General features: G+C 49.4%; 1 protein-coding gene across 1 annotated transcript in view; it reads right to left on the minus strand.

The window, feature by feature from the left end:
• Nucleotides 1-25825, minus strand: part of LOC128272636 (cytoplasmic polyadenylation element-binding protein 2-like) — a 224424-nt gene that overhangs the window by 173500 nt on the left and 25099 nt on the right. Inside the window, exon 2 of the mRNA XM_053010475.1 lies at nt 1304-1409. Coding sequence (XP_052866435.1) covers nt 1304-1409 — 106 coding nt within the window. The remainder of the gene's footprint in view (nt 1-1303; nt 1410-25825) is intronic.

The raw sequence follows: 25825 nt of genomic DNA on the forward strand, positions 1-25825 counted from the left end.
GAAATGTTACCGGAAATCCCTGTTTTTGGCAACAATTTGGAATCTGTCTGCCCGGAACTTGGAACCGTCTGTCCGTTGCGGGCAAACCGGGACATGGGACCAGTTTACCGGGGCCACAAATTTTGTGCCCCTCGTGCAGCGTGCAGCACTTGGGGTAACACAAGATGGCAGAACTCAACTCAACGAAATATAGCTTTGTGTTATGGGCAATATGATAAAGCAAATTTACGCAGTTAACACGCAATAATTATTAAGCGTCCCCTAAAAGTGACTGAAATCATGAACACTGGTGCTGCATTCAATTCTTATTTCAAAGTATTGGTTTAATAAAAACATTATTTGTTGAAAATATAAAGTCAGCTCAACATGATCGCATTTTTCAATCCGTGATAGGTTCAACAGAAGCAGTCTATTGACTCCAGCATAACCTCATATTCCGACCGCCTATTTCACTGGTTATGATTTTCCGCTCAATCGAACCGATCAATATTCAATATTCACATACCATTCCAATCATTTTTCCAGCATCGCATAAATCTGTTTTAAAAATTCTTCGCTGAAAACTCGAGCCCGATGATTGAAAATGGCTTGCATTCCTAACGGCGATTTATTTATCCTATAATCTACATTAATCATCCTTATTGGGACGGAAATCTCCCTTTTTCTCTCTCTCACTCTCTCTCTCTCTCTCTCTCGAACCCTCGGATCAGTATAACGTACCTAAATAAAGTTCAAGAGAGTTAGTTCCTGTCGAAAGCATTCTTCAAAATTTGCGGTCGGAGTTCGCATTCTCGAATTTTACTGCTTTCAGGTTTAGCCATGGCAAACGAGATTCGAGTTGGAGCGAAACCGACCGCCATCACAAAGCAATAAAAAGGCAGGAAAAATAAGAGGGAAAAATAACCCCCCAAAACCATCTCATACATTACAATCGATCGATCCGTTTTATAGTTCCTTTATTGTTTCTCTGCCACACGTACCGTACGGAGCGCACGTTACCGACACCGTCTTAATTAAATTTTTCGCTCAACAACAACTCATCTCTTCCCGGGACCCGTTTCTTTATAATGCTTTGAACAGGGCCGGCCACCATGTGGTGATAGCATAGGGGAAAAAAGGGAAAACGAAAGCCATTGGGCGATGGCTGGTTGGTAGCATTTTTCCGATCGTTGAACGGGCCCAACCTTAGGCCCGACCGCGGTCCGTTCTCGTGAGATAATTGTTAGTCAAAGTGTGAAAAACGCTCAACTTTTCCAGTGTGCAAGGGATTCAATTGTGTGATCTGGTGGGTGAACCGACTTACCTTTCAGATGATCCGGCTGCGAGGCCTCGCCCACGTTTCGCATGATGTCACTGAGGCAATGTTCCAGCGAGCGCATATCTAATCCGTTGCTCAGCCCGGTGCGGTCCTGCGCGGCCCGGCGAACGAAACAGGGAGAGAAGAGAACAGGAAAAAGCGGAATGAAAAAGGTTGGCAAGCTGGCCAGAAAATGCTGGAGTTAAGATTGCGACGGTAATTAATGGATTCGGTGGATGGAAGTTTTTCCGGCGCCCACGCGGCAATTCCAGCTACGGGCCTCCGGAGAGATAGTTTCGGGCGGCCTCGGCGGCCCACCGTTTTGAGGACGGTACTTCCACCCAACCGGCTCGGCATTCGTGTGCTTTAGATCTCGATCTGGCGCTCGTCCGCAAAGCAAAGCACACACACACACAGCAAGACGGGGCACGTCTTCTCTTTTAAGGTCAACCATTGAAAAGAAGACCCATTCATAAGTTGGTCGTGTATGTTAATTTAGTCCCAAATGGCAGATTGCGACGGTCGTTTGAAGAGCCCACGTCTGGCTGGCGCTGGTGGAAAAGCCGACGTCGGGTTGGCTGAGGTTCGTTTGCTGTGGCCCCGTCCTGACGAGTGCACGAGTAAGGAAACTAATTTCGCAAAAGGTTAGCTGGAATAAGTTTCACTTTTTCGTAGGTCCTTCGCGCACTCGAGCGATGAAGTTTGCAAAAAATGGGCCTCCTCGGAAAACCTCTGTCAACAACGGGTGGGCAAGCCTATGTTCCGTAAAAACTCTGTATAAGCTCTGTGCGAATTTGAAAAAAAAATATATTTTTTCCCCGTCCAACGCTTAAACATAACTGCGCGGCTATACATAACGATACGGAGACCAACAGAAAAGTGAACCAAGAACTGTTGAAAGTTTAGAAGAGTACCTCCAGGATCAAGCTTTAGAACTTCTAAGCCAGCAGAATAGTTTGCCACTGCAACCCTTCGAAAGTAAAGTGATTTGGAATATAAATCCGCATTACACAATGGGTGTTCGGATGAGGTCGTGTGACCAAAATTGACAGGAATAGCCCAGCGACCAAAATCGGGACTATCGGTGAAGCTTTCTTAAAGCTTTGTCTGGTGCACGTTTTGACTCCTAAAGTTACCTACTATCTGGGCTATGCTCATTGATTCGTTACAAAAAATTAACAAAGTACAATAAAAACCAAAACCAAACAAATAGTAAATCTTCAACCCTTGCCTAAAGACGTAATCATAACAACGTGAAACTTCAACAAGTTTTTCGCAGTAAAACATACAAACAATAATTCGGTGTTGTAACAATTTTTCCATACGCCGTGCAGATGTGGCAAACAAATGCCAGAGGCAAAATGTTTGGCAAATCACTTCGAGACTTGCGAGGCGAAGCCGAGCCAGATACCACAGTGCCAGAGTGCTCGGTGTCGATGAAGGTTCGCCTCTTTTTTGCCGAGTCTTCCTTGGGCCGCCATAAGCTAGCTCGGAAGGAGCGGAATGTCATAGCGCCAGCCACCGGCAGCGGACCCAGACCCAGCTATCAGCGGAATGGCAAAACTGGGTCGTATAAATATTTTCTTATTGGATTTTGAATGAAATATTTCCGTGCACCGCATCATCATCGACGGGCCGGCGACGGCCCAAACCCACTGGGAAGGTCCCGTTTCCGGGGCGAAGTCACCCACTGACGCTCACGGCACAGCTGTGCAAAGCTGGCCCCACCGACTGCTGACTCCCGGGCTCGTGGGCCACTGTTCTACCGAAAGATCGCAGTCAATCGCAGAAAAGTCAGTCGGGCGGAGTCCCGGCACAAGACAAGACGCTTGCAGCAAAAACGGAAAAATCCCTCCGAGTTTTTTGCATTTGCACCAGTTTCTCGAGCCACATGTGCCTCGGAGGTCGGATGTCGACGCCGAGTACGTATTTAACCTACGGTTTCCCGTTAAAGGTACATAAGCTGTAAGCTGCCACGGGAGCTACGGGGAAAAAATGTGTGGGACTTCTTTTGCAGCGTTCTTTAAATTTTTTTCCTCGTTTGCTTGTGAGAAAAAAAGCCGTTTCCTTCTTTGCCAATCTGTTGCTCGTGCCTGGAAACTGAGAAAAATTCGAACCGCTTACAAGCGGCGCGGGGCGGGGGGTCTAGTTTGATGTTTCTAACGTGCGAAAGCACAACTCGATGGGAAAAGCGCCATTTTGATGCCCACTTTCCTCGCTCGGCCTTGCAGCCGTTGGCGCGCCCGTGAGAAAGGAAACATTCGTGCGCAGTGAAAGGGGCACTGTTCAATACGGGAAAATGGAATCCTTACTGAATGCAGCAGCTTTTCCCAAAAATTCATCTCTTAGCCCTTCTTTTGCCGCAGTAAATCCGGCTTGCCGAAGGAATTGAAAAAGATGATCACCGCGCCAAACGCCAAGGGTGCGCCCTACGTGGGCAGCGACCAAAAATCGAACAGGACAGCAGATTTCTGCCGACAAGTGCATCCACGTACGAACTTCGGCATCATGGTCATGTAAAGCTTTCGCTGGGTTTCTTTTCTCAATTTTTCATCAATCCGCAGCAAACGTTGCCGTCGCGCGGCACAGGCTTGTGTGGCAGCCATCCGTTTTGGGGCACTTTTTATTAAAACTGATTGCTCGCAAATCAAAACATGCTTCCCGTGCAGTATTTCTTTGCCGTGGCAGATGTCATTTAATGCTGAGCTAGAGGACGAAGCTGGGTAAATACTCTGTTTTATTAACGACAAACGTTCTTGGCCCCAAGAATTAGTTTTTCAAACGCGCTCTAGTTCTAAGCTTAAAGAACAAGGTATTTGAAATACCATTTTCAAACCTTGACTGAGACTACCGAAATTTGTTATCATGTTTATACAGTGTGTGACATATTTTTCCAAAAGCGTCGAAATTTTGTTAATACTTTAGCTTCGACCAACCAAAATAGGTATCCCAAAATATCGACTGTTAGACAATTTTAAAAGGCATACAACTGAGTGGAATAAATATCGACTTCAAGGCCTTTTAACCGATTGAAAATTATCCATTGTGTTTGTTTGGCAAATATTTCAGTTTAACGACCACTCATTTTCCTATCCACTCAATGATACAGAAAAAAGAGTGACTTTGAATGTTGACTTCACTGCTGCACTTACAGAAGCAAAGTTTATTAAGGTGACAGCTCCCAAATACAGCAGCAACGAGCAGCTAGCTCACCCACCCAAAAACCCATCCGCAAAGCTGGCATCCGAAGATCCAAACCACATCGAGTTTATTTGTTTGTTTGTTTGTTCTTAGTTCTTTGCTCGATTCGCTGCGAACGGTGTCGGATGGCGCCAGAAGGAGTCGCAACAAAACTCGCAACACTGCGGCTGCTGCCGGCCCCGAAAAGAGGTGGGTAAATTTGATTATTTTCTATTTGTTCGTTCCCGTCTCGATGGCCAACCTTCGTTCGCCGACACCTTCCGGTGGTTGGGCTAGATCAATCGCAATATAGTATTACTTGGTAGGTCCCGGGGCTAGCCACCGCAAGGAAAGAAAGAATGAAAAAGGTGCACCGAGAGTGATACAGAAACAAGCAACACCGTATATAATATACCACAAACGCCACCAACCAACCAACCGACCGATCCGGGCCGGGCCAAAGCTCGGATCGTATGTCAAACAAATCAAACTCTGGCACGTTGCGCCTGGCAGGTAGGCAATGGTTGCTGCTTTCGATTGCTTTCGTTCAATTTGTGGCATTATAAGCGTCGGCTGGTTTCATTTCGTCGTCGTCATCTCGGACCCTTACGTGATTGGGTATCCGGCTCGTTCGGGTTTGTCCCTTCAGTGGCTCCTTTAATAATTCAACAGTTGCATGCGCGAACAGGTGTGGCAGTATCACCGGAATCCCTGCTGCTCCTGCTGCTGCTGTGTGTGTTTGTTCGCTTGGTGTTTGACTTTTGGGCGTAATTGATTAAAATCGATATCGCCCCAAGCTAGATCTCGGAGTAGACAGAATCGTAGCCACTACAAGCCTCCCTGTCACCTGTGCCAACTGTCAGAAGCCCGTGTTTGGCTTGGTGTGTTTACACTTTCAGCTGTCGTTTCGATTATTGTAACAGTCGACGTTTGACAGTGAAACAACACCCGCCAAGTGCTCCTTTGCGAGTCTTAAAATAGCGCCGGTCAATACTGCTTTCTAACAAAGCCAATCACCAAAAAACGTTCATACGCAAGGCTGGTGATTTGAAATAAATTGTTTCCAACACGACAACTAATTTTTTTGTTCAAAAAAATATTTTTAATAACTTTGGTTTGTTGCTTAAATTCCGTTGTAGCAGCTGCCTGGTGCATGGTCCTGCGTATCTGAGCTAGAATAACTGACGATGCGTAGCGTAGCACCTGAACCACGCGCACCGAATAACATTTTCTCAATAAACACCACCATCGTCGGACACCATCGGGCAAAAGCACATTCTGCGCTCACACACACACTTCCGGGCCGGGAAGAGGATGGCAAAAAGTTAGCGGAGAAGATAAAGTTAGTTAGAGCGAGGGGAAAGCATCAACGATCCGAAATCAACACGTTAGCTCTAAAAGTTTGGCCACCGGCAGCGCCCCGTCAGCCGTCGGCCCATTTCGGTGTTGTTTCGCGCGCGCCGTTCGCCGAAGAATTTCATCCCAATGACAGGTCGGCCACTCAGAGGCGAACCCCCGCCTCCACCGAGGACCGAGTTTGCCACAAATTCCTGCCAAGCGATGCAGCAGCAACAGAACCATCGGAAGATGGTGGCCCAAGGCTGATCAATTATGAACGATTCAATTCGCTTTTTCAACCCGGTCGGAAATGCCGAGCCTCCGCCAGGACAGGCTCGCTGGCTGGCATGTTGTGGAACGCGTTGGCTGCTGTGGCTGGCCATCAAGAACAACGCCCGGCTCGGTTCTAATGCACGGGATCCCGGCACTTGTGTGCCCCGTCGACGGAGCCCCATAGGCCTAATGCTTTGGCATCGGCTCACCCACAGAGCTTTCGATCGCTTCGTCCAACAACGTACGGGACAGCACGGACCCAAAAGTAGAGCACTCCCGAACGGCACGTCATGGGCTGGGAAAAATTCATAAAATCATTAAAATTCCATAACCCACTCAATCAAACGGTGCACAAGATGCACCGAAAATTGGACAGTTGATATTTTCATTCGATTCCCCGGGACCTCCGTATGCATCCGGAACAGTGATGTGATACACCCCGATACACACACACAGACACCTATCCCCCGAGCGATTGGTGCCCCGAAATGGTACAGTCGTCCGGTATCCCCCAGCCAGCCTATCGAATGGCATGGGGCGCGCAGCCCTCTATTCCACAAACTATTCGGCGCAGCAAAACGACAATCAAACACAGGATTTCGCGCGGCGAACCCGGATCGGTTATGCGCTGCAATAGCAAATCATTTCAAGTCATCCAACTCGGTGAACCCTCCGCGGGTAAAAAAGGTCTACCGGTTGGGACTTTCGCGTTCGCGTCGATCGTTTGGTCCGAAGCCCCCGGACGGAGGACCGGAGCCATAATTAGAGGACCTTGTTCACCGTCGGGACGCTAAGCGCTGGCTGGTGATTTTCGGTGAGCCCGGAAATCGAAGTCACGGCTAAACGGTTTGGCAACGACACGCGGGTGTTTTGTTTGCAGAAACGCTCACCGGGAAACGGCACATTTGTCATCGAAGGCAGAACCATCCGAATATGCGTCCGCTGTCCGAATATGCGCTCGCTGAAGACCGGGAATGCCTGCCGTAGGAAGGCTCTATTGCCATGAGGGTGAGCTTTGCATTCGTGGACTGGACTTGATTGAAATCCTATTTCAATTGTTTATGCAACTGCGTATTTACTGCATTTCGAAGCACATGGGTCGTTGCAACAACAACAACAACGTCAACATCGTCAAAAGCGATAATGTTTAGAAATACTCCAGGACAATATTTAACCAATGCTTATTATTCGATACGCTCTGTCAATTCGGTGAGTTTGACAGTTTTCTAAACAAACACCGACCAACCGACTAACCCTTTATGTGGGCCAACTGACAATGGTAATAGGCGATGGGAAGGTTTGTTGGAATCGATGGGAGCCTTACCAAAACCAACGAAATTGTGAACACAGTTGACCGATCCCTTTGGTTGTAAACGCAGACTTCCGTTTGAGTCACTATTACAGCTTTCAATCACGAATAAAAAGGCTCTCTTTGAAGCAGTATAAGTTACTTCATCAAGATATCAAAGACATCCGGAAGCCCAGGCGGAAGGAATAGTTTAAAGATAACTCTCTTTACGTTTAACGTTTTAACGTTTAACGATAACGATAACACTCTCTTAACTCTTTCGATTCTCGTTAGTATACTAAAAGTGTGTGCATCTCCCAAACAATTTAAATGAATGCATTCGCAATGCATCGAGTTTTTTCACACATCCAGAGGACACAACACCTTGCCACGGTACGATGCTCTGATTGCAACGAATCTCGGTACATCCGTGTGCTATTTCATATTTTGTTTAATGATTCACCGTTTTATGAGCGCTTTCAAAGCATTAGCGGCGAGGAAACAATCGGCGGAACTCCATGGCTCAGAGTCAGAAGCAGTACTACGTGCCAGGGCTGGGGCACACATAACCATAAAACCGAAACCGAGTGCTTACTTCCACGGTCTTGCGGAACCCGGCACATTCGGTTCGACAAGCCGAGCTGAACGCATCACCCGTCGACGACGGGAGCGACCGACCGATCTTCCGACTTCTGCCTACCAGGCCAGGCCCCCAGGCGGTGAGGTTAAATGCATCGTTTATCCGTCCTCGGGCAGATGTGTTTGCCGGGAAAGAGGCTTTCCCGTCGGCGTTGATTCGGGCAGTCCGAAGGAAACTTTAGACGGCGTAGCGGGTCTCAGGACTTTGCCAAGGATGCCGGCCCGGGAAGCCACCAAACACGGGGCCAAACTTCCAAAGTGCATTCCATCAGCAGCGGGAGCGGGATTCGTCCGTTCGGCTCGATTGCAGTTTTCTGGCGAAGCCGAGGCACAGTTTATGGTCGAATTTATGTGTTCGCCTCCGTTCCGCAAAACTCTCGAGGAGCTCGCGAGGAGCCGGTTACAGTGAGCTATTATTTTTCTTTTATATTTTCTCCAAACCTGCTTCAACGCGCCACGTTGAAGCTTTGCGGCCCCGGTAATGTTTCTTAAACTGCCGCCACGGAGTGCATCCCGGTTTGGAGGCAGCAAGTTTTCTTTTATTGTTATGCTACCTGGCGCAGCCTCGAAACATCATCTTTCGTCGGAAAACTCGCTTCAGCAGCGGCTGCAAGGGCACCGAAGTTGTGTGCACGCCCAGACTCGCCCAGAGTAGGGGAAATTTTTTGTTCTGTTTGCTTCGAAAGATTGCCTTCTGTGGCAACGAGTTGTGAAGCTGTACCACCGCGACCATTAGCTGAAACGGTAGATGCTACAGCGGTTCCTTCCAGAATGGCCCCAGAATGAATAGGCCGGTGTGAAAAAGTGCCGTCAGGAATGTTTCTTCCAAACACTGGCCCACACCACCGCGTTCATTGTGGCGGAAACTCCCTCCGTAGTGATTAGTAGCTGGGCCGGGTGATGTTTTTCCTTTCGACACGTTCGGAGCGTTCCAGGAAGTTGGAATCAATTGCAAATATTTGCCCACCAGCCCGGTAAGTGGGTGTAGATAAGTGTTACGAGCTCCGAGAAAGGTGCGTAGAGTAAATATTTAACTGCAAACAGGGCTGTATCGAACGGTGGGCCTGGTGACTTTTCACCTCTTGAGCCACCGAGCGATTAGAAATGCACTTCAGTTCGATCTTTATGGGCAGTAGGGAAGTGTTTTCTCTGGTATTTTCATAATGAAGTGGCTGATTCGTCCTGCTTTGCTGGCAACAGCGCTTCGAAGTGCTCCGAAAATATTGGTTTTAAATATTCCAGTAGTGTCTAGTAATTGCTGACACAGTTTTTTATAATACTTTCTTCCTATTCCCACAGACTGGAAGCGCTCACGGTATAGCATTGATCAGTCATCAGTCATAGTGTTAACTTTAATGTTATTGTTAAAGTTTGATCAGTTTTGAACTATTTTAATTAATATAAACCATAATATGGTCTGCAGCTTTGGATAAAAAACGAGTTTAATTATTTCACAACAAAACGTATGAAAATATGTGCTTTGCAACTTTTAACAGCAAAACTCGGTCGAATAAAATGAGTTGTCCTGTTATTGAAACATTCAATCTGATTCGGACGAAAAATGAAACCTATGCATTCATTCATTTCCATTGCTTACGGAATCATCTCGTCCGCACCGGGACCGGACTGTGATGGAATACGCCGGTCTGCTAAAGCACTCAGCAGCAGCAGCAGCAGCAGCAGCAGCAGCAACGGATTGATTGAAACGAACGCTAAACTGTGCACAGCAACAGCCTCACCATGCACAGCTGCAACCACATAAAGCTCTCAGGCGCTTCCGCCAGCACCGGGGGACCGGGACCGGGATGGTAGTTTATTGCTAAACGTGGGGTAACTTTAATTGCGAAATTTATTGGAACCAACGTGGTTATGATGCTATTTCTGGGCTCGTCCGGCACCAGCAAGCCACCATCACCAGCCAGGCGTGGGGTGCGAACAGAAGGCCAAAACGGAAATGATACGCGCACCGTCGGCCGTCCGTCATGGAAGGTGCGCCGTACACCGTTCGGGGCGTAGCTTCCATTGGATTATGGACGGCATTTATTAATAATAACTGTATTACTACGCAGCATTTCTGCACATCCTTTAACAAAACGAAAGTCTTAACACGGGCCCCGTTTCCGTTCAGCCGCGCAAAACGTCGAACCTGCCCGGGCCGTGCCGGCACCGTGCATAAATATTCACGGCTAATAAGTGCGCTGGAAGTGAAATTTATCTCCCAGCAATTATCTTTCGCCACAAACGATGGGCTGCGTCCGGTGTGCTCCGAGGCTCTTCCACTAAACGTTATTTGCAACCCCCTTTCGGGTTACCAGAGTATCCGGGATGACCTCGGTTTGTTGTAAAAAAAAGCACACGGAGAGGGTTACAATGGCCTTTTACGCTCCATCTCTCTCTCTCTCTATCTTTATCTCTCGCTTCTTGCTTCTTTTCTTTCTTTCTCGTAAAGCTGCCGAAATCTTTTCGGTTCACACGTTTAATGAAGATGAGCTGCAAAAGCGCAACGCTCGATCGTCGCCTGAGCCGGGGCCCGGGTCGTAACTTGCAGATTGGCACTATTTCTTCTCCCTCCCGAATTTTGTAAGAGTTATGGTCGAGGTCGTGAAAATGGTTGTCTTCCCACGCTATCGCATGTCGCCAACGACAGAGAAAACAAAAACAACACGCTTCTTCGAACAAAACCCTCGCACCCTGCCGACGTTCGTAACGAGAAAGTCACGCCACGTGCCGTGGCTCGTGGCATAAAGCGTCATCGTTAACATTGTGTGTAAGTCTGTGGCACTGTCACCCGGGCCCGGACACCGTGCGCCAGTCATCAAGTCAATCCATTGCGCTCACCATAAACTGGCATGTAGAAAATAATTAAAAGCCTAATCAAACAGATTGTTATCTGGTTCCCGAATGGTCGTTCTCGTACTCCGGCCGTGTCCCGGGCGACCACAGCAGCAGCACCGCCGCAGCAGCCACGCCGGCACGGCCGAGGAGCCTGGTGACGGCCCGGCCCGGAGTGACGTCAGAATGTGCGATGCGTGCCGGAAGAGCAATTGAAGAGCCGGGGTGTCGTAAGTTTGGGCGATTAAAGCGATTCTCGCTCGGCTCTGCACCATTTCGTGCGCCCTAATCGGCACTGCAAGGACCGACGCAAGTAGATTTTTGGGAGACACCGCATTGGGGAGCTTGCTTACGGTCACAAAACGGTCGATTAGGGTGCGAAAATAACTTGCCACACGTAAGCATACCGGGTTTGGGGTATGCGAAGAGCATGGAAATGTTTTTTACACGACACCACTGAGCTGAAAGTCCTCGTCGTTTGTTGGTGCTTTTCTTATTTGGTTTCCAAATTACAATCCAGCGTGCGAACTGTTATGTTTGTAATGTGCCCAAGAGGTTGTCATCATCAAGCTCAAATATCTGCAGTAAACCATTCAGCAAATCCTCAAATCCATATTGCAATTATTGAGCTCAATTGTGGCAGATTCGTAGCTCGATGGAATTGTCCGAAAAGCTATTGCTCTGCAACGAGAAGCTCCACGATGTTCCATAATTAAAATTGGAGGCTCACCAACTTGTGAACCTTTCCCACATCATGCGAAACGGTGTTTTCATAATAAATACGTTTTTTCCGTAGTGCTCATCGTTCCAAAGTCACAGCACTGAAGCCAAGATCAATTGAGCTTCACCTGTCCATCAACTTTTTCGACCCAATTTGGGCCCCCAACTCAGTGTACCGGTCGGCTTCCTCATGTTGCTACAGAACACCCTCGTAGCTGCCTCAATATGATTTCCTCAGCTTTAAATAGGAGCTTCATTCCCGCAACCGCTCGGCGCAGCGGGAAGCAACTCGAACGGTGGCACACATGGATTCAGCAGAGGCTCCGGAGCTAGGAGCCTCCGGTGCGATCCATCCAGCACACATACGGTGGTCGCTGGCACACGCACACACCTTTCAGCCGAAGCACCCGGGTTCGATAGTGCCGGAAAAAGGAAGCGAGCAAAAATCCATAGATAATTTAATGCATCCTCAACGCTCGTATTGTGCATGCTTTATTTAGCAGCAAACGCTTCTCCTTCGATGATTTTTCGCTCGCTTGTTTTTTTTTTTCCTCTCTCATACCGGGAACTCGGGTACCGTTCTAGCTCAAGACCGTCACCGACGGTCTGCCTGTGCCGGTGGCGAGGGTGGCGGAAGTCTCAATGGAACGGAGCCGGAACGGGCGCCATATATGTTCCGCCGTTCCGTGTCTATTTATCTCTTCGTGTGTGTGTGCGAGAAGGTTGCTGTGATTTTGCTTCCGGAAGCCCGGTTTACCGTTTCCGCTGCATTCAACAACGCCCGGCACCGATGGTCGGGCGCGCAAGGCATCTGTCCATGGAGCGCTCGTTATCATTCGATTTTATTCGTACACGTTACTACGCCTCCAGCGCCGAACAAACGAAACGCGCCGTTCGGTGCTCGGGGCGAAAGTTTTCCATCGACCGTCGACCTGCTCCTGGCACGACCCCGGGTGCGGTTGTGGAATCGAACAGGAATAAAAATCTCAGCTAACGCTTGATGGAGGCGCATGGTCCTTTTCGATGGAGGCGCATGGTCCCTCTCGATGGAGGCGCCCGGTGGCCCGTACTGGGGGCGCAAGAATTTGATGAGTTTGAAATAAACTTCGCCTACCGGTGGCCTGCTAGAAGCCCGAGAGGCTTTATGGAACCCCGCTCCGTGCGGTACTAAAACGAATTAAAACGTTTCTTCGGGCCACATTCCATATGCTTCGGGTCCGGGATGTGTTTTAATAGTGTAAGCCGTTCGTCAACCGATCCGACGACGGCGGAATAAGGGGCTGCGATGGCAAAAATTTCCACCCCACCCGCCGATCGTGTGGTCCTGTTTTCCATACCCATATAGAAGCATATTTTTTGACAGTTGGCAATAAAATATACATATTCATAACACCAACCCAGCGCCAACCCGGAGCACCAATCAGCAGTAGTGGCGTGACACTCTTGGCCCACCGAGTCAACCGAGCCCAAGCCGCTTGATTTACCGTTGTGCCCCCGGGTTCCATTCGTACTGACTTCTGAACCCTCACACAACCCGCCACAGTTTTAAGGCTCAAAAGGTGGACCAGCGGAGCGCTTAGAAGGAAACCGAAAAGAACCAAATCCTTCAAGCGAACCGGAATCACATGGGCAGGAGGAAAAATAATACTCCCCGCAGCACGGCGCCCTGGCTCCGGTGTGACGATGGAGAAACCACAACTTTAACAGCGGCACCGCCAACAACATCGTGCCAATCAACACAACAGGGAAACCGCACGCTAGCGCCCACGGTTGCTCGGAGCCCGGCCGAAAGGGTGGCCACAACCGCCACCCAACACCAGCAGCAGCACCACCACCACAACAACAACAACAACATCGGCGTAACCTCCCTGCTGCCTGCTCACTTTTTCCACATCAATCAGGTGGGCCCAGGTGAGTGAGCCGCCCTCCCCCCGCGACCGCTGTGGTCGCTGAAAAGAAAATGGGCCACGGTGTAGTAAACCGTCGTAAGCTATTGATTTTTCCGTTTTGCTTTCCGCTCAACTACGCGGTCGCGCTGTGCCTTTTCATGCACACCCCCACAGGCACACGCACACTGCTTCGGCACGGACACGGGTTTCGCAACAAGCAGCCCACCGAGCCACACGTCTGTGAACGTCTTCACCTCGTGACGTGCATCGATTTGTGGTTTCTTGTCGGGTTACGGCGTATGTTTTCGGATTTGTCGGGGCGGCCGTGGCTTCCACTCGAGGGACGAAAAAAACACACATTTCAACTCGCAATGCATTTCGTGGAACGGCCGAAAAGAAACAGCAGGTTCACGAACGTAAACCTCGCCGGAGCGGAAACGTTCATAAAAAAATAAAACTCCTAAAGAACCGCAAACGATGAGGTTTTTTGGTTGTTTAGCAAGTGTAGCCACTGTCATTAGGGTGGGCGAACTTTACTCTCTGTCTGTTCCCGCGGCCGATTTACAGGATGAGCCACAGGCGCGCTGGTGCCCGCTACCGTACCGGAGCGGCGCAGCAGCATAACGCAGCCCCAATAAGCGTCCTGATGGTGCGCTGCTGGCTGGCGGTGGAAAGTTTTCCGCTTTTTCACTTCTTCGGTTGACTTTCGATAATTTTATATCTTGATTTTTTTTCGAATTTCTTATTCTGCGCTCCATCGTGCTCATTTCGGGGCCCTCGTTCCTGGGTTCGCAACTCGCGAAGATGATACGAACTTCTGCTTTGGCTTCTGAAACAGCACCGTTTTCGACCCCATCCCGGGCGCCTTCGTGCGCCCAACAGTTTCGGGCCCCATTATTTGCACAGTAATGCCATCGGAAAGTGATGTTTATGAAACGCTACAATTGGCTGAAGATGGCTCCCGAATGTTGGCTCCCGCCGTTCACTGTGAGCACGACCCTCTTGCCGGGCCCCACCCCGGTAATGGCGCATAATACTTGAGCAACTTTTCCGCGCCAGTATCAGCAGTAGCAGAAAAGTCTCATTCACCTGTTTTCTTAGGGCAGTTTTTTTTTTCTTTTTGTTGTCGTCGGCAATATTACCGACGGCAGCTTATTCCGGAATGATGTCGACGGTGGCGTTACGAGAAGTTTATCCTCGGTAACAAGTCACATTAGGGGTGTTTTTATTTGCTATTTATTTCGTAAGCGACATTCCGAACTCGGTTTATCTCCACGAACAAGGTTAACCAAACAATGATGTAATACTGTCGACCTGCGTTTTCGAAAATCCGTAAAAAGGTTATGACTTTTACGATACGAACGGTAAATACGATGCCGGTTGACAATCAACATGCTTGTCTGAAGAGTATTCCCTTACTTTGTGAAGGTTGCTGCGAACAATTATAGACACAAATGGGTGGAGAATAGCCATGCGGATTTAAGAACATGATAAAGACGAGCTAAATGAATGCATGATCTTTACCGAATATCGAGCTGCATGCTAAATCTGTTCACTTTCAAAATTATCACTTATCTTACATTTATAATATCAAACAATGCCAGGTTCGAGGTTTGTTGCAAGGGTTGTAGAGTTTTAAAACGAACAAAAAAGAAACTTAACAAAATATCATTGATGTCCTGCTCTTTTTGTGCTCTGTAGGTGGCCTGTTGATGATTGGAAATCGGTTTGTTGTTGATAACGTTTGTAGTTGCTGATAACGTAGCATTCGGCATGTTGTCTGTTGAGTTTAAGTTGAGTCATAAGTTTATTGATAGAAAGATGTAAGGAATAGAATTTATGAATATGGATGAATGAATATTTATAAATATGAATATTTATGAATCAACTCATTATGTAAAGAAAAAAAGGTGGACAGAAGGTGGGCTACTTTAATTGCCAAACTTTATTCAACCAAAAGGTATTTTAAGACGTACTGAAACATGTTGCGTACTTATCGCATGCTGCAGCTTAAATCATACTTTAATTAGGTTGCCCGTTGATAATGTTGATTATTCAACTCAACACATTATTCAACGTTACACACATTGATCAATCATCACGTAGAGTGTAACAGAGAGTACGTTACAATTGCCCTGGGACTTGCTACCGTAGCTAGCGTTGTTGGAACAGTTAAACACACACGTTGCTCAGTAAATATTTTCGATAAGTGCCTCAAATAGGATTACGTGTACCGCACGCTCTGCGAGTGTTGCAATCCCCAGTGATCCTGTGAGTTTACTGATTGCATGTTACAGTTTATACCCATTCAATTGTCATTTATCCCCCCAATTCGGGACCACTCAAGGGCACCGTGCAAAAATCATCAAGCTAATTGATGCTGGTCAATATTTTACAGCCGATTTATTCTCTTCGCGGAAAATTACATTCCTACAGTGCAACATTGTTTTCCGCGACACTCCGGAAACCAATCCGGAACAATCGAATAATTAATACCACCGTTGACCAAGCAGAGCGTATTAATTATTACTGACGGCGCTACCACGAAAAAGGCATTTTGGTCGGCCCGCGATCGGTGATGCATTGTACACCGCATGAAAGAACCCGCTTGCCATAATCACCCTGCGAAAGCTTAACCACCCGGTGCGTAGCGGGAAAATTGGTGAAAAAGAAACCGAAAAGCGAAAAGAGCATTTCTTGCCCGTCAAAACGGGTGCCCAGCGTCGTCCGGTGCAGTGCAAAGTGCACGGCATCATTTACTCAACCAAATTCAATTAACTTCACTCATTTCCATCAAGCCGTGGCGTGTTAGGGAAACGAACGAAGCGAGAGAGGGAGAGAGAAAACCTCACAACACACACACACACACACACACACACACATCCATACACAGGACAGCACAGCGTCATTTTAATTGGCCATCACTGCTGCCCTGGCCACACAGCGATTATGTAATTCGCCCACTCACCGGAGCGATTTCACTGCTTGCAACATAGAAAACATGGCCAGGATGATGGGCAGCATGCTCACCAGACGCCATCCTGCCGGGCCGCGCTTGCCGGAACCACCACGGCTGGGAGTGAGGGCAAGTAAATCATATTAAACATCATCGCCAGAGCGCAAACACTTAGCGCACGAGTTGGCGTTGACCGCGACATTAGCGGTCGTGGGAGTGGCCGTGTGTGTGTGTGTCGGAAGGCAAGGCGAAATTAGATGTTATCCTGCCGCCTAACTACTTGTCACACATAATTCTTTCTCTCTCCCTCTCGCTTTCTCTGTGCAAATACTAGACCACTATTCGGTACTTGGTGGCCGTGCCGATCACCGCCAACCGACCACTCCGCAACCCCGGAATCCCTCCCACACGGTCCGCGCCACCATTCGGCCACCACCCGTTGGGCATGTTCAAGGACAGCAGGAAGTACGTTTTTTCTGCGCGCCACCATGGTCAGAAAGCGCTCGAGAGAGAGAGAGAGAGAGGTCCAGTGGTGTCACGTCTACTTCACTTTGGTCCAAAACCCACACCCTAATTGGGGCCACACACCTACACCACCGCGGGGCACCGTGCGAGAGGGCGTGAGGTCTGGCGTTAGTGGCCTAGCCACAGCTGAAAATGCTAAATATGACACTGACACGGAAAACATAAATCAAATCAACTCAAATTATGCCGAACGCGGCCCCGGCCGCGGACACACACACACACGCTCTTCACGCTCTCGTGGAGGAGCAAACTGCTCCCCACCCCCTTCCCCTTTCCCTGTCCTGTCCCCCCAAAGCCTACTGAGCCTGGCCAGCGGCACACGCGGAAATGGACGCTCGGGGAATTCCCACGACCCTCGCGGCAGGGTATTGGCTCACGGTTCTTCCCCTCTTCACCGGCCCCGTGGCACGGTTGACGTGCGGTGTTAACTCAATACTTCAAGCTCCCCGTTTCCCTGCACCGCGGACGCCATTCTCCCAGTGGGACGCCCTGCTCGATGGAACAGCAAAAATGCACGCGGCGCTCGAGGAGCTCACCAGCACTGAAATTGGCAATGGCGCGAAGTGGCGCCCGGAGGGCCAAATCACATCAACATTAATAGCACTCACTCGCTCGCTCGCTCGCTCTCGCTCTCTCGCTCTCTGGCCCCTTGGGAGGCTTCGTAGGGGGCGCGTTAGGCGCAGCATAAGGAAGGCGACCGTGTAAAAGTGTTGAAAAATTGGCTCCTGTCAAGGGCGCAAGGCATAGGCCGGAGGACAAGCACGGAGACACACCCCGGGTGCGGAGTGGGTGGATGGATGGGCCCCCCGAGGGCCGCTACGACGGCGACGACGACGACGACGACGACGCCAACGATGGCGGCGATGATACCAGGTGTCAAAGGTACGATATGGTAAATGATATTAATATGCATGAACATGCCGGTGGATGGAACGGGCGCGATGGGTGCAGCGGCGCAAAGGACCATGAATCTTGAGGCCAAGGTGCTACCGCTCCCTGCCCAACTCCCGCCGCCGTACTCGAGCTGACGGTTTCGGGCGTCAAAAGCGCCGCGCGGTCGCTTGCCTGCCTCTCTAATGTTTCTGTTGCTCTCCGCCGGCCGCCGAGTGCCAAATTTTTGCCAACTTTCGAGACCACTTCGAGGCAGACGGGGGCTCCCTTGCCACACGCTCCCGCCCCCTCTTCGGGGGCGGATCCATCTCTGGCCCCGCGGGTAACAGGTGGTGATTTGAATTTCCTTTTGCGCACGCTTTTTATTTGCCACTTTGTGAGCAATTCGTGTGAGTTGTGGGGGGCGTAGGAGGGGGTGCCGGGGGTGGGTGCCAAATCGGGCGTATTGGAATAATATTTATGAAAGCTGAACAGCGCCGCTGATCGACTCATTGACATGCAGCACGCACCCAGCGCTCGTTTGGCCGCCGTGGCCGCGATTTCTCGCCTACAAGCGCGAGGCAACAGAGTCGGAAGTCTTTAATTGAATTTGTCTGTTTCTTTTTTTTGCGGTGAGGCAATAGGTGAGGGCCAATTGGATATCTGGGCAAATGGTTTCAGCGAACTCCGTTGCCCGTTTAGGGCGCAAGCAATCATGTTGCCAATCAACGCGTGTATGGGGAAGGCGCCATTCGCGATACATCAATGATTAATGGTGTTATCAGCCGTGGCAACGATTGCGCGATAAAATGTCGATTGGTTTTCGTAAGCAGGCTCAAGCGCTTCCAGGATGGCCTTTGTACGGGAAACGCACAAAAAGGTACTACGAACGCGTTAAAAGGGCAAATAAATGGCAACCGATCTCTTTAGACGAGTGATTCGATGTAGTGAGATGAGCTTCACTTCATTTGAAAGCACCGCTCTTTGTCTCAGTTGGTCATATGTTTACTAACAACGGGCTTGAAACTACAAAAGGAGCATTATTTTCTCATGAAAAGTGCACAGTTTCCTCTTAAAAACAAATTTTTTAATCGTTGCTTGTACCTGAATAAACTAACTAACCAACTAACATCATGATTTTATCATTAAGTCCATCCTTGTCGGTATTACCTTAGTGTTCTAAATGGTTTTTACCTAAAACCATTTATCACCTTAAAGCTAATTTCATGATCCCATCGAAGTAGAACTTAGACTGCAACTTCACAGTCTAAAACATTTTTCAATTCTTACAAAGTGCGAAACGATTAATAGTGAGGGATGGTACTAGATCTGGGCTGTATAGTAAATTTGTTTAAAATATCCAACCACAGCCTAATGATTTTCAATGTGCAGCAGCTCACTGAAAATTACATAATTTTTGCTGCTAAGCTTTGGCAAAATATTGTTGATCGCTTGCGGAATCTATTCAGCATCGACTAATTGACTTCGTAGTCAATCATTCGTTGGCATTTGATAATTGATCAAAAGGCGAAAGTCATACATGGTTGGATGTCGTAACGGGTGTCCCGTTACGAGTAACGTAAACATTTTTTGTATCACCTAATTTAAATGTACATTTTCCTATGGGAAAAGTTTTCCAACATTGGCCCCCCGAAACTGTTTCCGCTTTGCCGTTACCAACCAAGGTGAAGGCAATTTGACCCTCCAAATCGGTGTAGAGCACGTCGCTGTCGCATGTTTTGCTGACCTTGATTTTGTAACCGAGACCGTTTAGAAGTCGGCAACGAACCTACGGCAAAGTTTGGCTCCAGCTGCAGCGTTCGTTTGATGGCGATGTTTTCATTTGCTCGCAACATTATTTTCAACAACACTTTTGATTATTGTTGGTCATCCAAATAACAACACAAAAAAACACCAGAACCCAAAACAGAAATAGAAACTTCCCGAAAACTCAAACCACCGTTCGTTTATGAATAATTTTAAACGCAGACCCAACGAGATTCGCCCGACAACCGGAAACTTGACGGACCGTACGGTGAGGGAGGAAGCAAAACTTGTGCACCACCACCACCATCAGCAAGGTTTGAGCGTATTCATGAAGGACATCATAAAATTTTAATTATTATTCCTACGTTTCAGTCAGCGTCGGCCGGTATCATAACTTTTCGGTTCGGTTCGGTTCGGTTCGCGGCCAGCAACTTATTGCCCGTCGCGGGTGTGATGTTGCCAAAGCAAAGCACAACCACAGCCGCCCCCGAAAACCCACCACTTCCGGTCAGATGAAATGCAAACAACCCCCGAAACGATGGCCACTTGAGAAGCAGGGCGACTAGCCTCGGGATCGCTCGTACGTAACGCACCGTAACGCTGCCGCCGGTTGCGGGAGTTGAATAATTCGCCGTACTTACGCTAATGGTTTCGAGCAACGCTCGGAAGCTGCCCTAGGAAGCGTCAGGTTGTGTGAAGTTGAAACCATGGACTCACCTGGGAACGAGAAAGAGGGCAATTTTGTGGTTAGCTTTCGTTCTGTGCGGTTCTGGCGGAATGGATAAATGGTTCAGCTGGGATAGTGAGAGACAAATATAAATCTTCCACGGACTGGCCACCGTCCACCGCTAATCATGATGAGTGTTTTACGCTGTTTATCACACTCGTTGCGCTCCTTTCGAGCTGGCCCAGGAACAATATTGATAGCGATCCATTATTGCATCCGCTCGGTACGGTACACAGGCTCGGACGTTGCAAAACGTTTCACACTTCCATCACTATACACGATTGAACGTCTTCTGATCGTTACCAGCAGCTCTTTGCACGACAGAAGAAAGTGCACAAATAACTGAGCATCGGTATGAAAACAGATAATGCGCTATCAGGCAGGATTTATGGGCACTCTGTTTTAAAAGTGCAACATACATCTGGGCAACGCGAGTGTCATTAAAGGATTAATGTTTCCACTCGGTAGCAAATCACATTCTATTCGCTGCATCTGTTTATATTGTCAGCACACCTAACGTGTCTATGAGCTAATACAAATAATGTAATGTAGTCAATTTTAAAGGATTGTGATTGAAATTGATCACTAATAGTATAATGAGTGGCTCAATTTGGTACAGAGTCTGCTGTGAATGATGAACACGTTCGGATCGAATTCAGCAATGGCTTCAAAGAATCTTCCTCTCTAGAAGTGCATTCTAGTGCAGGAGAAAACTGTCACTGTTTCACATTTTCTCTTTTAAATCATACTCTAAAACTCAACTTACTCCATTCAAGAATGAGGAAGATTTATTGAGATGTGAGCTTGCTCTACAAAATGTCGATCGATCGATCTTCAATTCTACATAGGCTCGTAGATTTATGTTGCGAATTCGTCATTAAAAAGTATTTATCATTCAAAAGACCAATGCCAAAGCCACGAACATAGGAAACAAAAAATTGGCCACAAAGTACAAACATTATTGCACAAAGTTTAGTTTTCAATCAAAAGTGAAAGCCCCTGTTAAAAAATGGTAAGCAAACCGTTTCGGTGTCAAGAAAACTTCGAATGCGCAGCGGAAAGGATATACGTGTGACGTAAGAAGCTTTTGCGTGGTGAATAAGGATTCCACTGTCCCATTAATCCCATTCGATGCCGACGATGCCTGCCAGTTTGCCGGCCCGTTGCCAGTCGCCCTCTCTAACATCAAACGTAACGCCTAGATGGACGAATCAATACGTGTGATACCGAACCTTTCGGTTGCATCCGAGCGCCGGAAGTGCATTGTTGTTCCCCCCACTGCAACTGCGGAATGTACCGCGGGCGTCTGCTTGCCGATGGAAGTGTCGGCGGCTCGGTGATATCATGGCAGTTCATTAAAACCTTACTCACCAAACCCGGACGCAATATGCACCTTCGAGGTGTGCGCCCGATTTGCTCGCGATCCCCCGCGCCCCCGTGCGGTGCATTCCACCCCACCAGGGAGGGAGGGTGGCAAAAATGCAATTCAAGTGCATCGTTACATTCCGATAAGCGTGTTTCATAAAACTTCGATTCGATTCACCCCGAATCGCGGCCGTTCCCGGGGTTTGTCCTCCCCGGAGGACGTTCCCTGGAGTGCTTCCGGCCCGCAGGCCGAAGCCGAGTACCCCGAAAAGGGCTTCGAAGGATTCGTTCTTGTGCCTTTCGTGCGACTACAATCAGTATCTTGTCGCCAACAAAGCTAGGGCCGTTCCGGGCGTTTCTTGTTCTCCTGCGTTGGACGGATTGGATTCTATTTTCTCTCTCTTTTTCTCTCTCTCTCAATCTCTTTCGCTTCCTCGTTATCTCTCTCTCCCTCGCTCGCTGAAACCACCAACCCTCAACCACCCAGACGCCAGTTCATTGCTTCGATGAAGTTCCGCAACCGTGCGTGAAGTTTGTTAGCCTGTCCTTGTCGCGCTACCGACCGTTCTCCGTGACACAGCGGCACTGTGGTTGAGTCCTTCTCCTTCTTCCCTAATTCTTTCTCTCTCTCCCTCTCACACACTCTTATCAAGTTTTGCCTATCTCTCCTGCTGCGGCTGGTACTGCTCCTGGCCGGGAATCGGCTCGCCCAAGACGACTTCACGTAAGCAATCCACTTCTGAACCGTTTCCACCCCAAAGGACCTGGCTCTGATTTCACGCTACACACACGTCGGTCGTTTATTCTTTACTTTATCCCCCTCCCGGCCCACCACCCACCGGTACGTGGGACGGAGGCTTTTGTTTTTGCCATCTCCATCAGCGCCGTCGCCGTACTTCGGGGAAAAACCGCCTGTAACCGTCGCTGTTTTCCGTCCCTTTCGCTGGTGCTCAAATGAATTGCTTTATAACAGCTCTGCTGCTGCACCGGTCCTTGGCGCTGCAGTTCGTTTACATGTTTTAAGGTTCTGGTTTCATTTTTTTTCTCGCTGCCGCTCCCTGTATCGCCGCCCGGGTTTTCCACGACGATCCGGGGCGTGATTGTTGGTTGCTATCCAGCGGGTGAAGGTGGGCCGGGGACCGAAGTGGCGTTGGGCACTTGGGCAGCATATTTTTTCAGCCATTTTTCAGTGCACTCGGCAGCAAAAGTAGCCCAGTGCATTGTCACCAGCGCCTATCATGGGGTTCCCCGGTTTCCACTTCGCGGACTCCCAGCCTGCCGAAAGACCCCTCGTCACTCTCGTCAGCATTACCATCAACATCGCCATCATGATCATCATCATCATCATTACTACTATTATAGTCATCGCATCAAAGGAGGAGCTGAACCGTTCCGTGTGCCTTCCTTGGTTGCGGCGTAAAATTACTCTTCCGGTTTGAGCGGCACCGACAGCGGCGGTCGACGGGCGGTCGGCGGGTGGTGAAATTGTGTCACGATTTCCGCCCGTGCCGTGCTTCCCGTCTCCCCCCCACGGACCGGTACCATCGCGTCAAGAAGCTACCGGCCTGGCCCTCGGTGCTGTGTTTGCTCGCATGCAAATGATGCACATACGGCCAGTGCAGCGGCGATGTCACACTCCCTGAGTGCTACTTCCTGTTCTGTGTTGGTTGATAATTTTTGCGACTGTCACCGCATCACCGCACCGCTATCTGGCGGAGCAGTAGAAGATGGAGTCGGCCACTCGTTGCGAACGGTAAGGGTTGATTGTTTCGGGACCAAAGCGTGTGTTGTTCAAGGATAACAACGCAGATTGCAGTGCGGACTGCAGTTTGGTTACGAGCAATCGTGCTATTTGTACAGCCATCGCAACACCAGGCAAAAGCCCTAGGAAAAACCGGGGATTGTGCCTGAAACTGTCCCGTTCCGACCGTGGCAACGATTAGTTGCCATTTTTGTAATCCGTCAAAACGCTCGGCAAATATCCGTCGTGAGCGTTCTAGAGATCGTGTGCTAAAAACATCGACAAGGGTACAATAAACCAAAGCAGACAGAAAGCCAACATAAAACATTAAAATACCAATCAGTAGATTTTAAACTTCACCGCGCCGATAGTAACCGAGAGGTCAATTGTGGACAACACGGGGCCATCCTTCTTCTGCATCCCTGCAGCCAGTTTGGGAGCCAACTAAGGGACAAGACACAATAATGAGAGAATCACCGTCGTAATCCCCCAGCCGTAAGACTTCTGCGCACAGAAGGAGCTACGTTCTGGTGGCCGCAATATTTAACCAACGAAGAAACATACTTAGACATCCAGCAACCCTTACGATGGCAAAAGAAAAATCGCATCCCCGGGACATTGTTTGAGTCAGGGAAAATAACTGTCGCAGAGTTGTTCGTTTTCCTCCAGTTTTCATGCCGTTTTTTTTTCGCTTGAAGAAAATGAAACATTTTCCTTGCGCTCGGCGCGGTGACGTACGTGGCGCAGTAAAGAGGACCGCTCGCAACCGGTTTGCAAAGTTTTGCTTAGCTTTTTCTCTTTCTTTGCTCCCCGTCGCACTGCCGTCGCGGCTGTCCCGAGCTCCCGACTGGGGAACTTCCGGTCCAATTTTTTTACGGTGTAACAGTACTCCACACGGTACTCAACATTAGCTAGTGGCGGCGGCGGTGACGGCCAGAGAAAAAAACGGCAACATTGGCACAGTGTCTGGAAATAGGTACACCGCAGGACTGGAGAGCTGCGGCTGAGTAGCCCCTCTTGGGCGCACGGGACGCCCAGCATCCCAGTGGCCCACAGCAGCAGCCGGAGCACCCGGGAAGCAGAAACTTATTTGGTGTCCCTAATAAGTTGCATTGTTGTCGCTCATCAGGGCCGGCGCGGCGCGCCGTTACCGCACACTCATGCAAAGGCAAAACATGCTGAATTATTCAGCCGGGCCGGGTCAAATCCCATCGCAAATCTGGGGCTTTCTACGCGCGACGAAAGAAAAACATGACCCACGCAGGCCACGGATTGGGTACGGGCTGCCGCTCACGGTCAACATCGTCACCACCCACCGCGCCGGCCACCCTAATGATGATTATGCTCTGATCTGCGCGCCGCAACCAGACCGGGGAGAGGGCCACTTGACGAGTTTTAGGCGGTGCGAAAGAAAGGAACCACAAAAAAAGCAAAAAGCTTTCCACCAACCGGTCGACCCACGCAACATAAATCAGGGGATTCAACCATTTATGCTGCACACCGAACGCGCACGTCTTCTGGAGACCGGGGTTGCTAATCTTGGCCCCCCCCCGGGATGACCGATGAAAATTGCACCAACGATCGGCTCCGCCCGAAGATGTGCCTTATTTAGAAGCCTTTTCGGGGCCAACGCGCCAAAAGGCATCGTGAGCGTTTCAGAGAGTTCCATTCCCAGCGGGTTCCGCCAGCCTCGGCCAGCAATCGCAGTGTGGCGACAGTTCATAAGCAGTAAATTATACATTTACAGCCACATGACCAGCTCCACGAGCCAGTCAGCCAGCCAGCGAGCCAGCCAGGCTGGCGGACGGTGCCCAAAGGGCCCGCAAATTTTGTCGCCAGTCTGCCTCACAGCGGAAGAAGTAAAAAGAAAAAAGAGAGCGCGAGCGAACTAACCCCAAACACGCCCCAAACCTTGTTACATCCTTGCACGGCCACTCACGTACATGCGCGCGTCAAAAGGACGTGCCGAGGACGTGCCGTGCTGTTCAGCGCTTTTTCCGCCTATGCTCTCTCTTTCTATCTCTCTCTCTCTCTCTCTCTAGCCCCCATTTTCCGACGTCCTCTTTGTCTTCCGTGTGACCGCTCGGTTCCGGTTCCGGTGCACACATGCGACCACAATCCACACCGTTCGCTAACGCGCGGCTAGCGGGAGTTCGATTCGTTATCCTGTGATGATGCAGCCATTTCCTCCGCAAATCCCTCAAATGGCTGCGATGGGTGGTCTGTGGGGGGGGGAGCGGTGGTGGCTGCTGGGAGGTGGTGCGGAGAAGCCAATCAATTTACTTCCTTCGTCAAAGTAAAGTTTAAACAGCTTCGTTATCCGCCACCGGCGACATTTTCTTCATTTCGAAAGAACCGGCGCCGCTCGGTGGATGATGAACGAGCGCACGGGTGGTGGTGGTGGTGCCGCCGGGTAGC

This window comes from Anopheles cruzii, chromosome 3 (genome assembly GCF_943734635.1).
Source record: "Anopheles cruzii chromosome 3, idAnoCruzAS_RS32_06, whole genome shotgun sequence".
NCBI lineage: Eukaryota > Metazoa > Arthropoda > Insecta > Diptera > Culicidae > Anopheles > Anopheles cruzii.